This window comes from Varanus komodoensis, unplaced genomic scaffold (genome assembly GCF_004798865.1).
Source record: "Varanus komodoensis strain SLA01 unplaced genomic scaffold, ASM479886v1 scaffold9, whole genome shotgun sequence".
In the NCBI taxonomy this organism is placed as follows: domain Eukaryota; kingdom Metazoa; phylum Chordata; class Lepidosauria; order Squamata; family Varanidae; genus Varanus; species Varanus komodoensis.
Genome location: NW_025336598.1, coordinates 4648672 through 4661462, shown reverse-complemented (window position 1 = coordinate 4661462; position 12791 = coordinate 4648672). Strand labels below are relative to the sequence as shown.

The window sequence follows — 12791 nt, the reverse complement described above, 5'->3', positions numbered from 1 at the left end:
TTTTGAGTTTTGCATTGTTGATTTTGGGAGCTGCGCTTGTGCCCCCTCTCTCTTTTCCCACCTTTCTTTTTCTTTTTTGCTGCATCACTAACTCTCATTATGCTGTACACTAGGACCCAGTCTGTTTCTTGCCTCTGCTAAGGCAGTGGCAGCATGGATGGTGCTCTTGTGACGACCTCTGCTGATTCTATCAATCCACTGCGGACAGGCATGCTGAGTAATCCTGCTGTAAATGGGCGACAATACAGACACACGGAAAATTAACCATGGTTTCCTTCGAGACCACAACTATGTGACTGAAGGTAACACAGATGCTGGTGTAATTCATCATCTGCTTCTGAATACTAGTGCCTTTAAAAAAAAGCAAAAAAGAGTGTTATGTTGTGTAGCTGATGTAAACAAATCTCTGTGATCTTGCTAAAATTTAAGATCTTGCCAGGTTCCTGTAAAAATATTAAATAAATAAATCATTCTGATAGCTTGTTGAATGGAATGTATAGACCTGTTAGGGTATGACCAGGAGGGTAGCTTAAAGGATTATGGAGTTGCTAGGATAAACCTTAAAATACATTTATAGAAATAAGTATTTTTGCCTTAAACTAGATTCTTATCCCTTGAGCTTGTGTCTTTCTGCCTGAAATGTTACATTAAAATGTAATATTTCAGTAAATGTTGTAGATGTTAAGAAAACTAGAATGAGCAAATACCTGTTTAAAGGGAAGCAAGAATTCTATCTTCATAATGTAATACTGGAGAGGGGGATTTAAAACAGTCATGAATGACATGCATAGCAACTTCAGCCACCCTGTCTGTTCAGGTCATGACTTTTCTAAGTATGAAGTTCTGTGTTATGCTGTGTGATCAAAAATAGATCTTGTGGGACCTAAAGATTAACACATTTATTCTTGCATAAACATTCATGGACACAACTACCCACAGAAATTGTTAGAATTTAATCTGTTACTCTAGCATCTTAAATGTGGTGGCATGTGTCCTTAGCCAACCAGGATGCCATTCTATTGCCTTCAGAAATTTCATCAACTAGGATATGTTTCCTAATTCATGATCTGAATTTTTTTCTAGAGGAGTGAAACAATAGGATTGCTATTGACAAAGTCAATATGGAGAGGAAACACCAGTCATGTGCTTGATCTTAAGGAGCAATATGTAAAATGTCAGTCATTTTTGCTGTATTACTTCCAAGCCTTTCTCCTTGCATATTTAATTTCATTCTTTGAATTCTTATGTTTATTTGCTTCTTATCCTCTGTTAATGTTTTGTTTACTATTAAGTAAAAATATTTTTAAAGTAGGAGGTCATTTTTGGAGTATAATGATGGCAAAAATATGCAACATGGCAACAGCATTAAGCCATATTTGATACACAGATTTATACATGTGGGCAGTCACAGCTTAAATAAAAACTCTGAGTAACCTGAACTTTTGATGTCCTCAGTAATCATCACCTGGGAGGAGACAATAGTTTACTCTGTTGGGATATATTTTTACATATTTAGAAATGTTTCAACCCCCCAGAAAATGAAAATTGTTGATTCTGCATATTATTAATTTTTCATTCATGTTTCATGGTGGCTCACATCTGAAGTTCAATTATTTTTAAAGTTTATTTTTATATGCCATCCCAATACTAAAAGCCTCTGGATGGCTTACAAAAAATAAAGCAACCATATACAACACACAACACACTGCATCCAATAAATGATGACCACCACTACAAGAAACCTCCAAACAATAAGTCATAGAGCTAACATGCCTGGCTAATTAAACAGTGATAAACCTGGAACCAAAAGAAACTTGGACTATATGCTAGGTTAGTTTTCCTGGAAAGACTATTCCAAAGCTGGGGTGCCATTAAAAAATGTAACCCTAGTCCAGGGGTCCTCAAACTTTTTCAACAGGGAGCCAGTTAAGGTGCCGGCAATGGACGCAGGTGGCCAAGGAGGTGCCAGCGCAGGGCGGGGGCGCGTGCAGTGAGGCAGCAGCTTGCTCACGCAGAGATAGTTTTCTCTGAGCAAGTCCAAAATGATATCTTTGCGAGCAAGCTGGCTCCTCACCATGCGCCCATGCACCTGTGTGGCGAATCCAAAACCTCTGAGGCGGGCCGGATAGATGGGCATGGTGGGCCAGATCCGGCCTGCAGGCTGAAGTTTGAGGGCCCATGCCCTAGTCAAATCCATTTTAATATCTAAAGATGTGGAAACTCACAGAAAGGTCTTCCAAGACCTTAATGTTTTGTCAGCTTCTTTTGGGAAAATGTGATTTGTGAAGTAGCTGGGGCCCAAGCTTTTGAAGTAGAGGTGGGGAATATGTCATCTTCCAGATACTGTTGGAGTTGTACAACTGTAGAGTTTCTAGCCATTGACCATGCTGGCTGGGGCTTATGGGAAATGGAACTCAACAACATCTAGAAGATCATTGGTGCTTTAAAATGTGTAAGTATTAGTATTAATAGTAACCTTATTTATATTATTACATTGCATTTGTATCCTGCCTTTCTTCCTTTTGCAAAAGATCTCAAACCAGAACTTTAAATCATGCTTGAAAAAAGAATGGGGCCTAGTTCAGTTCTGTGAAGCCTGGTAAGATTTGCCCAGTTCCTGTCACTAAGCAAGATGCTGCATTTTTCTGTTCCCAAACTGAAGTCAGTGAGAGCTGGATAGATAACACATTGCAGTAATCCAAACTGGAAGCTTAAAGAACAAGCTGAGGTCCTCTTCAGTGTGACAATCATTTAATTACTTGAATTTAATGACTATCATATCCCCCTCCATATTCACTTCTCAAGGATAAACATATCCAGTTCTTTCAGAGTTTTCTCATAGTAGTTCCTAGTTTCCTCATCAACTTGGTTGTCTTTCTCTAAAATTATTCTAGTTCATTTGAATCCTTCTTAAAGTAGTGGATGCAGTGACTGGGTTAACCAAACACAGCCAGCAACTGTTGATTTTTATCATTGTTTGCTATGTTGCACAAAGCCAGTCAAGGTAACTGACCATTGTGACTTACTGTAGTTAACCATTATAAGATACAATGGCCTGTTCCAGTGTTCCTTCTTACCATGCTAATTTGTTGCGATGGCCAAACAGGTGAGAGCTGTTTAATTGTTGTTGGTTCAGGAATACCATAGAGTTTAATGACAAGAGCAGCACAGCCACTCAAGTAATCCAATCTCTATTCCTGATTTCAGTCATGGCAACACATATCGTATCACAGGTTGCTTTGCTTTGAAAGGTTTTCTCCTATTAAAAGGACTCATACTTTAGTAGTTAAAAGGAATAAAGAGCAGTATTTGAGTAATAATTCAACAAGAATCACATTTACAGATGATACTAAAATGGGGGCGATGGCTGCAATTGAGGAGCAGGTACTCCAGATCCAGAAGGATCTGGACAGACTATGGAAGTGGGCCGGGGAGGGAGGATGGCGTTCAATGTTGATAAGTGCAAGGTCTTGCACTTGGGGCATAGGAATGGGTGTCATAAGTACAGGTTAGGGGACAAATGCCTGGAGAGGAGCACTTGTGAAAGGGACCTCAGGGTATTGGTCAACTACAGGCTAAACATAAGTCAGCAGTGTGACACGGCAGTCAAGAGGGTGAATGCCACCCTTGGATGCATAGCCAGAAGCATGGCTTCTAGATTGAGAGAGGTATATTTGCCTCTCTATACTCTGGTGTGCCTGCAACTGGAGTATTATGTTCAGTTCTGGGTCTCTCATTACAAGAGGGATATAGCAAGGTTGGAATGGGTGCAGTGAAGGGCCACAAGGATGCTAGCTAGTTTGCAGGGTGAGCCATATGAGGAGAGATTGAGGGAACTGAGTCTTTTCAGCCTTGAGAAGAGGAGACTCAGAGGGGACCTGTTAGTGACATACAGGTATGTGAGGGGGTGCCACACAAAGGTAGATTGTGAACTTTTCTCCCTTGTGGTGGAAAGCAAGATGCATTCCAATTCAGCAAAGCTCAGGGAACCAAGATTCAAGGTGAATGCCAGGAAGTACTTCCTTAGGACCCCTAGGGCATGGAACGGGCATCCATCGGAGGTAGTTGAAACACCCTCAGTGAGGGTGTTTAAGGACAGGCTGGACATTCACATGGCAAGCATGTCATGAGTGGAGCTGGCTGTAGCCAGGGGTCAGACTAGATGGCCCGGGGGTGGGGGGGCTTCTTTCTATGTTTCCAAGAAAAACTGGAATGTGATTGTATTCCTCTGGAGGAACATTCCTTAAACATTCATATTCAAGAAATGAGTATTGTGAATGTTCATACACAAAGCCTTATGTCTTTAATGTAGGATAGTGAAGGACAGCATACAAATGTTTTAAATAAATAAATACATAAGAGCACAATTCAGAGGCAATAAAGCAATCACAGCAGTATTTTAATTAGTGAACACAGAAATCTTTTAAATAGAGGCTGCTTTTCACTTTTACAATCAGAATTCCAAAAAAGCCTTGTTTTTCTTTCAAAATAAAGTACACTTTAAAAGAGCAGATTACAATTAAGGAACTTTACAAGTTTGTGGGGTAGTGGAAGAGGGAAGGGGGTAGATGGTAGTCAGCAAAGGGTTGGTAAAATGAAATCAAGATTAAGCCTGGCTTTAGGAACAAGGAAAGCTTTCGGGGAAGGATGGTGTGGGAAAGGTCTCATTCAGATTTGTGATACAGATGGAAGGCAGGATAGGTTAGAGAACTGCTAGAGATGCAAAGAGGTAAAATGTAGGGGAAGTAGTAAAAGGAGCACAGTTTAAGGTGAGTGGGGAAAGAGGTGCCAGTCACTAGGAATGTGCCAGGAATCTGTTTGGGGGTAGGATTCTGTTGGATTCCATGGGCTTGGCTCCTTGGGTTTGGTCTGCTTTGCAGCAGTCCTGAGCCCAAGTCCCTGGCTAGCATTCCCAGTGTTTGTGGGGTCTACTTCAGGAGTCAGGCCCCATGTGCTGTGCCAGCAGAACCCTTCTTCCATACCCAGTGCTGCTACAACTCATTGCACTGGGTGCGGAATAAGGTTGGTTGCTAGGAAAGGTGCCTAGCGTAACCACTCACAGCACCCCACTTCGGCATCCTGCAGTTGCTCTGTGGGCAACTGCATCTGATGGGGAAGGTTACCAGTTGTGCAACTGGGGGTTCACATATGTTTGCTGACTTCCTCTTGGCCTGACTTGCTTTGCAGGACCATGCCAACCACAAGAAGTCCCTGGATGTTAGATTCTGGTCCTTAACTACTCTGGGCCAATTGCCCCCCCCCCCACATTACAACTGCTTCCACTGCCTCACCAAAGGACCATTATTGCAGAGGAGAAGCACCTGCCGTGGTTCTTCAGCAGCCTTTTCTTGAGTCTATAGGCAGGCCTGCTGCTGAATAGGGAGAAGACTGGCTGGCACCCTGCACTTGGGGCCGGTGAGAGGCTTGGTGACTGATGGGGAAGAGGACTCTGGGTCCTTTAACATCTCTGCAGCCATCCCCCCACCCCTGCATTCCAACCACATCCACTTTGCCTTGCCAGATGACCATCAATGTAAAGGAGAAGCACCTGGCTCAGCTCTCCAGCAGGTGCTGTTGAGAATTATGTCTGTGAATTATGTTTTGGGAGCCAACAATTTAGGTGCTGCAGGCTACAGGCAATATGCCATTAGAAGGTGAAATACTGTTGCAGAAGCAGGAGAGAAGGTTGTCTTATAACCATCTTTCCTTCTGGTTGTCCTGCCAACCAGGGTAAAATGGAAAGCCCTCTGAGCTACCCACAATCCCCTTTGCTACTCCTTTGTAATGGCATGCTAGCCTACAGTACAATTATGATAATTCATGATCTGGTTAGAGATGAGGGTGTGGACCTGTCTTAAAGAGACCTGGCTGGGTGAAGATAGTGGTTACATATGGGCACAGACCATCCAAGCTGGCCATTGTGTTGTGGAGGAGGTAAGAGAAAGTGGGCAAGAGGTGGTGTGGCTGCAATCGGTAAAAATACCAGGAAGTACAGAGTGGGGAGCAAGGATCAAAAAATGCTCCTTGGGCTAGGAGCACCAGGCCGTGTGAGGGAATGTGTACAATATGTTAATCAACATCATAGAAACATAAAAACAGAGTGAGTTAGAAGGGGGCTCCTGTCTGACCCCTGGCTTCTGCCGGCTCCGCTCACGACATGCCCACCATGGGCATGTCTAGTCTATCCTTGAATATCCTCACTGATGGGGCCTCCACCACCTCCTGTGGAAGTCCATTCCATTCCATACCCACGGGGTCCTAACTGTCAGGAAGTACTTCCTGGCACCTAAATTGAACATTGGTTCCCTGAGCTTCATGCTGTAGGAGCATGTCCTGCCCTGCTCTGCAGGGGAGAACAGGTCTCTATCCATCTCCATGTGACACCCCCTCACATACCTGTATGTTGCCAACAGATCCCCTTGGAGTCTCCTCTTCTCCAGGCTGAAGAGACCCAATTCCCTCAGACTCGCCTCATACGGCTTTCCCTGCAAACTGGCCACCAACCCTGTGGCCCTACGCTACACTGACTCTAACCTGGCTATATCCTTCCTGTAATGAGGGGCCCAAAACTGAGCACGATACTCCAGTTGCTGGCGCACCAGAGTCATATAGAGCAGTAGTAACACCTCTCTCGAACTAGAAGCTATGTTTCTGACTATGCAACCAAGGGTGGCTTTCGCCCTCTTGACTACCACATCACAGTGCTGACTCATGTTTAGCCTGCAGTCAGCCAGCACCCTGAGGTCCCTTTCACAAGTGCTGCTCTCCAGCCACTTGTCCCCTAACCTGCACTTATGACACCCATTCCTATGCCCCAAGTGTAAGACCTTGCACTTACCCACATTGAACACCATCCTGTTGTCTCCTGCCCACTTCCATAGCCTGTCCAGATCCTTTTGGGTCTGGAGTACCTGCTCCTCAGTTGTGGTCACTGTCCCGGTTTCAGTATCATCTGTAAATTTGATCAGCAGACTTTTTACCCCTTCTTCCATGAAAAGATTAAACAGGATTGGCTCCAAGACAGAGCCCTGGGAGACCCCGCTTGTCACTGGCCGCCATCCTGATGATTCCCCACTAATGGTTACCCTCTGCTTTCAGTCAGTCAACCATGCCCTAATCCACCGGACATTACATTGGTCTATCCCCAAACTCCTCAATTTTTCAACCAGGATATCATGGAGCACTTTGTCAAAGGCCTTGTGGAAATCCAGGTAAACTACATCCACTGCATCCCCCCCATCTAGCCACCTTGAAACCTTGTTGTAGAATTCCACAAGGTTTGTCTGGCAGGATCTGTTATTGCAGAAACCATGTTGCATGACCTCCAGCCTCCCTTCCCTATCTAGCATCACTAGATCTCTCTCTATTATGAGCCTTTCCTTTGTTTTTCCTATAATGTACATAAGGCTAACTGGTCTGTAATTCCCCCTGTCCCTTCTACTACCCTTTTTGAAAATTGGGACCACTGATGCCACCCTCCAGTCCTCTGGAACTTCCCCCCTTCTCCACGAAGCCTCAAAAATGGACGCCAGTGGGCATGAGAGAACCCCTGCCAACTGTTGAAGTACTCTTGGGTGTAACTCGTCAGGGCTTGGAGACTTTGTATCATCCATTGTCCTGAGGAGTCCCTCAACTTCTAGGGGGGTGACTCTAATCTGTGCCCCTGCATCCCCGGCCTCATCTAATCTCCTATGCGGATCTCCCCCGTCCTGCTTTGGGGAGAACACAGAGGCAAAATAGTCATTTAGCATCTGTGCCTGTTCCCTCGCATCAGTCACTGGATCCCCTTCCTCCTTATTTAGCGGTCCCACTACTTGGCTCCCCTTCCTCTCCCTATTTACATGCTGATAGAAGCCTTTTTTATTGCTCTTGATATTCTTAGTAGTCTCAGCTCATAATCAGCCTTAGCCTTGTGAAGAATCCTTCTGCAAGGGGTCTCCTTCTCCTGGTATACCCGTTTGTCTATTTGCCCCAGTACCCATTTCCTATGGAGGTTCCTCTTGCGTCTAATCCCTCGAACTACCTCCGTTGCATCCATGTTGTAATTGCATGAGCAGATGGGACACGATCTTGATGTCCTAACTGGTAATGATGCCGAAATTCCCTTTGCGCAGCAGTCACACTATCGCTATTCTTATAAAAGGCTTTTACAGCAAACGCTCATTGTGCACCACTCCACTGCTCCATTATAACTAATGGCAAGAGGTTCTAAATGAGGTCACACTGGTTCCAAACAATTGCCAATTTCACAGACAGAATCAGTTGAGTTTTGCTTCAAAACTAATGGTAAGGCAGCATTCTCTAGTATACCTGAGAGTAACAGCCTAACTTAGCGACTGCAGAATGGACACACACTGTTCTGCCCTTCAGCAATGTCACATCAAAACATCTTCTGCCTGAGGTCTAGTTTTATTGTAATTATTTTAGATGTCTAAACTATTAACTGTTTTAAACATTAGACTGTTCTCTCTAGCATTTGTATTTTTATTGTATCTCTTTTTATTGTACTTTGAGTCATGTTTGGAAACCACCCAAGAAATTAAACAAATAAATAAACCTGCTTAACAGCCACAGTCATTAAAAATAATTCTAAACGGCCATAGGAATACATTGGAATGAAACCAGGAACAGCCCCCAGACAGCTCACATGACCTAGAGGTACTACCCCAAACATTCCCGGAGGCACTATTGGATGCATGCTTCACAAAGATTGTCCCAACCTACTGCATAGCTGTGATCTTTAAAGTGTCCTTCCAAGTGACCATAGGAATACAGTGAAATGAAGGCAGCAGCTGCACTGAAAACAACTGAAGCCTAAGAGGCTGATGTATTTTAGCTTATACCCCAAAAGATCCAAAGTGACACCATTTGATTCCATTTCCAGAGGAATCATTCCTCCTGCTGTATGGCCATGATTTTTAGATGTCCCTCAGAATAGCAGTAGGAATGCATCAGATCAAGCTGAGCAGCCTTACAGAATGAAGGAAGAACCCCCTCCATGCTCACGGACATGAGTCTGCATTTGATTAATGTCCTGCTTCCACCTTGCCATAAGATTTTGGTGTCTTTTGGTGCAGCCACAGGAATGCATTAGAATCATACTTGCCAAACCCAAAGAAAACAGTGGGAGTCCCCAACTGCCCCCAGGTGATAGACTTACGCTCCCCCCCCCCACATCATCCTGCAAATCATGATCCACAGGAGTGGCCCCTCTTCCTGCTTGACCATAGTTTTCAGGTGCCCTTTGGAATTTATTGAAGTAATATCCATAGTGCGCCCCCTTTCCCAGGATAGAAGACAGGACAACACTGAGTAGACAGCTTCAACTTTGCAAAGGTGGCTGATTTGGGGGCTTCAGTTCTTGTAGCAAATGGGACCAGATCTGTCTGAAGCAATCAGCAAAACCTATTTCAGCAGTTGATAAGGAGTTCTTTTTTAAAATGAAAGCATAGGAGCCATCTCACACCAATAAAACTGTATCCCATTTAGAATGTTCTCCTTCCCTCATGCTGGAGAGGCTGTAGTGAAAGGAGCTCCACTCTTAGATGTGGTTTGAAGTGGCCTCATGAAGTGGAACTCTGCAAAGTTTTATTTGACATGGGACAAGTCACAGAATCACAGGACAGTAGAGTTGGAAGGGGCCAGATGGCAATCAGGTCCAGCCCCTTGCTCAGTGCAGGGCTTCAGTTTAAACCATCCCTCTCAGATGGCTGTCCAGTTGAATCTTGAATGTCCCTAGTGTAGGAGAGCCCACAAGCTCCTTAGATCAGTATGATAATGGAACCAATTATCTAACAGGCAGGAATTTTTTTCCTGATATCTAGCCAGAATTTGGCTGGTGTAGCTTGAGCCCACTATTCCATGTCCTCTAGGATGATCAAGAAGAGATCCCTTCCTCTTTGTGACAGCTTTTTAAGTATTTGGAGAGTGCTGTCATATCTTCTCTCAGTCTTTTGTTCTTGAGCATAACATGATCAGCTCTTTCAATCTCTCCTCATAGGATTTTGTTTCCAGTCCCTGGATCATCCTTGTTGCCCCCCCCCACCCCCAAACCTTTTCCAGCTTGTCTGCATCTTTCTTAAACTGTGGTGGCCAGAACTGGACACAGCACTCCAGATGAAGCCTAACCTGTGCTGAGTAAAGGGGAACTAGTACTTCTTCATTGTGGTATCTGTGCATCACACATATATGGGTGCTGCGCCTGTGCAGTGCCTGTTTTTGGGAAGATTTCATAGCTATAACAGTTTTTGGCAGGACCTCTGCACCCCCTCTCCCTGGTATAAATGGAAAGAATCCCCCCCACTAGTCTGCTTTTGACCACCTTTACTGTGCCTTGAGCTCTTTCACTTTATTCACGTTTTTTCACAAAACCTACTTTACTCTATTTGTCTTTACAACTTATCTCACAACTTTATACCCTAACACTCATTTTCTAGTTTCCAACCACAAAGTACCTTCCTCTCACTCCCCCTCCCCCTCCCCCTCCCCCTCCCCTACTATCACCCATTAAAAAAAATTACAAAAAATAAGCCTATCATGTCTCTTACTTCTATTTCATCCATCTCTCTCAATGGTGCAGTGTCCAGTTTTTTGGAAGTGTGTCCAGTGTGGAGCAAAGATGTCACCTACCAACCCCCATTCACTCTGTCTGCTTTGTCTTGGTGAGGGCCAACACATGGACAAATGCCTTCACTGCCAGGCCTTCACTCACCAGGCTTGCAAGAACCATGAGAAGTGCCTCAAGAAGTTGCTTTGTGTCAGCATCCGGGGCAAGGGCAGCTGAATAACAGGGTAAAGGCACCGGGACCCAGGTGGACAGGGCATGACAAGTCTAATACACAGTCCAAAAGTCAAGCTGGAAGTCAATATACAAGCCAAGTCTGTACAGACAGGTAGGGTAGTCCAGAGCAGGCCAAGGGTTGGAAAACCAAGGAAGGCAAACCAGTCAGGGAGAAAAGAGGTGCAGGCGGGGTCCAGGAGTCATAGGAACAGGAGCATAGGCAGGACACAGATGCGGAGTTCCCAGTCTAGCAGACCAGGAAGGGCTTCACCAATGTCAGGAGTCCTTCATTGCCAAGGCAGCTTCTGAGGGGAAGAGCTGGTTCTTATATAGCTCTTCCCAGGTGGAACTCATGAGAGCCCTGGCAGCTGCAGTGGACTGAGGACAGAATCCTGCAACTACCAGAGTTGCTCTGCCAGCCCTTGGCCAGCAGAGGGAGCCCTGAAGTTGCCCTAGGTCTTGACAGTACCCCCCCCCCAACAAAAGCTTAGGGGAGTCCCTTCCCCTTTTTAGGGCTGGGGTTTGTCAGGGTGGTTTCTGTAAAATACTCGGACCTTGGCGGGTACATGGACATTTTCAGCTGGCTCCCATGAATGCTCTTCTGGGCCATACCCCTCCCAGTCTGTTAGGTAAAGGACCCAGCCTCGGATGGTCTGGACATCCAGGATCTTTGCCACATGATACCCCTCGTGGTCTTGGACCTTGGTTGGTGGGGGTGGCGTAGCTTTGTAGCCAGAAAGGAATCGTCATGATGTTTCTTCAGCTGGGAGATGTGAATGACCGGATGTATCCTTAGTGAGGGGGGAAGGTCCAGTTCATAGGTGATGGGATTGATCTGCCGTTGAATCTGGAAGGGTCCTTGGTATCTGTAATCCAGTTTGGCCAAGGGGCATGGTGAGACATAGTGTTGAGTGGAGAGCCAGACTTTATCTTCAACACACAGACTGGGGCTCTCTTGGCTTTTTCGGTCAGCATATTTTTTTATACGTGGCCTTAACCCTTTCCAGGTGCTGGGAAAGTTTGGTCTGGGTCTTCTGGATGGTACTGACACATTCGTTGGCAGAGAGGACAAGGGAAGTGACGGGGGTGCATGGGTGATCATGGGAATAGAAACCATAGGTGGTGAAGAAGGGGCTGTGACCTGTGGATGCAAGTCTGGCATTGTTACACATGAACTCTGTGAGAGGCAGCAGGTCCATCAAGTCGTCTTGATGGTACCCCAAGAAACATTGGAGGTATTGTTCCACAACCTGGTTAACTCTTTCAGCTTGTCCATCTGTCTGGGGATGGTAGGCAGATGAAAGGCACTGCTCGATGCCCAGGAGATTCAGGAATGCTACCCAGAACCGGGAAGTGAACTGGGTACCTCGATCTGTGATCATGGCATCCAGGAGGTCATATGTAGATGGAATACATGGGTCAGGAGTATGTGCGCCATCTGCTGTGTGGTAGAAAGCTTGGGCAGGGGAATGAACTGGGCCAGTTTGGTCAGCGTGTCCATCCAGTCTCCAGCCCCGCTCTGAGCACTTGGTACAGTCCATCCAAAACCACGATGGACCAATCCATCTGCCCACACTGACTCCATATGGACACTTCTCCCTGGATGCCTCACTGGGAGCAATCCAGCATCTGCCACCCTTCGAACCCGAGCCACCTTGGTGAGACCATAGCAAATATTGGATGCCACCTCCATATGGAGTTTTTGGACCTGGCCAATATGAATCTGGATATCAGTGGAAATACTATCTACCCTATGGGTATCCCTGCCCACAGCCACCAATGCACCAAAAGTGACAAGCACCATAAATGTCTCGGGATGCACCAGCCACCTCAGTGACTGCCATCTCACATCCCGATGTATCTCCAACACAATATTCGTCTTCGAGTCCTGCCTACTATTATGAATCAGAATTGGAAGAATCAGAGCAAGCCTCCACATCCCCTGACCTTCTTGTTTCAACTCAAGGCCCAGGATTGCCCAGCGAGAGCTTAGGATGCTTCTCTGAACTGT

At 45.5% G+C, this 12791-nt stretch overlaps 1 protein-coding gene across 1 annotated transcript in view; it reads left to right on the top strand.

Moving 5' to 3' along the window:
* The first annotated feature begins 232 nt into the window (after positions 1 to 232).
* PPP2R2C (protein phosphatase 2 regulatory subunit Bgamma) overlaps positions 233 to 12791 on the top strand; it is a 212042-nt gene continuing 199483 nt past the window's right edge. Inside the window, exon 1 of the mRNA XM_044417785.1 lies at positions 233 to 302. Within this exon, the coding sequence (XP_044273720.1) occupies positions 233 to 302 (70 nt within the window). The remainder of the gene's footprint in view (positions 303 to 12791) is intronic.